At 59.3% G+C, this 1,100-nt stretch overlaps 1 protein-coding gene across 1 annotated transcript in view; it reads left to right on the top strand.

The window, feature by feature from the left end:
* Nucleotides 1–48: 48 nt before the first annotated feature.
* Nucleotides 49–1,100, top strand: part of LOC104623438 (probable G-protein coupled receptor) — a gene marked incomplete at its 5' end in the record, with an annotated part of 1,355 nt that continues 303 nt past the window's right edge. The window contains one exon of the mRNA XM_010290524.1: nucleotides 49–1,094. Within this exon, the coding sequence (XP_010288826.1) occupies nucleotides 49–1,094 (1,046 nt within the window). The remainder of the gene's footprint in view (nucleotides 1,095–1,100) is intronic.

The raw sequence follows: 1,100 nt of genomic DNA, 5'->3' as shown, positions 1-1,100 counted from the left end.
GCGGGGTTTCGCTCTAAGGGGCGCAGGAGAAGAGCCCTTACTGCCCAGGCACCGGAGCTGCTGGCTTAGCCCTCGGGGGGATGGCGAGCCGAACGGGGCGGAACACCACGGACAGCCTAGAGCCACTCTCCATCCCCGAGCAGTCCATCGCTCAGGAGGTGGTGGGCCTCCTCTGCATGGTCCTCCTCACCCTCACGGCCCTGGTGGCCAACACCGTGGTGATGGTCGTCATTCTCAAAACCCCCGTTCTCAGGAAGTTCATCTTCGTCTGCCACCTCTGCGTGGTTGACCTCCTCTCTGCCATTTTCCTCATGCCCCTGGGGATCATCTCCAGCTCCTCCTGCTTCAACAGAGTGATCTACAGCATTGCCGAGTGCCAGGCCTTGATATTCCTAAATGTCTGCTTCATCAGTGCCTCCATCCTCACCATCTCCATCATCAGCGTGGAGCGGTACTACTACATCGTCCACCCCATGAGGTATGAGGTCAAGATGACCATCAGACTGGCAGTGGCCGGAGTGATCTTCATTTGGGTCAAGTCTGTTCTCATCACTGTCTTGGCACTGGTGGGCTGGCCTCAAGGCAATCGGGCCACCAGTGCCAGCCGCTGCACAGTCTACGGGCCGAGCCGCGTGCCCCCCCCCCCCCCCAGCCGCTGCACAGTCTACTGGAGCCCTGGGGCCCACAAGAAGGTTTTTGTGATCATCTTCAGCATTGTCTGCTTCGTCCTGCCCACCATCATCATCTTTGCTGTCTACTGCAGTGTCTACCGTGTGGCCCGGATGGCATCGCTGCAGCACGTGCCCATGCCAGCACAGGCAGCTGCACCGAGACACCGATCCGACTCCATTGCTAGCCAAGTGACCATCATCACCACCAGGAACCTGCCACTGCCCAGGCTGATGCCAGAGCGCTTTTTGGGAAGCAACAAGGCCATCCTCACCTTGGTCCTCATTGTAGGACAGTTCCTGTGCTGTTGGCTGCCCTTCTTCGCTTTCCACTTGCACTCCTCTGTCACCACTGGCACGGTGGGCGGTGGGCACGGGGAGATGGTGGTCACCTGGATTGCCTACTCCTCCTTCGCCATCAATCCCTTCTTT

Source organism: Phaethon lepturus, unplaced genomic scaffold (assembly GCF_000687285.1).
Source record: "Phaethon lepturus isolate BGI_N335 unplaced genomic scaffold, ASM68728v1 scaffold31847, whole genome shotgun sequence".
NCBI classification, from domain to species: domain Eukaryota; kingdom Metazoa; phylum Chordata; class Aves; order Phaethontiformes; family Phaethontidae; genus Phaethon; species Phaethon lepturus.
The sequence above is the reverse complement of the archived record's forward strand: the minus strand, read 5'-3'. Positions and strand labels throughout refer to the sequence as shown.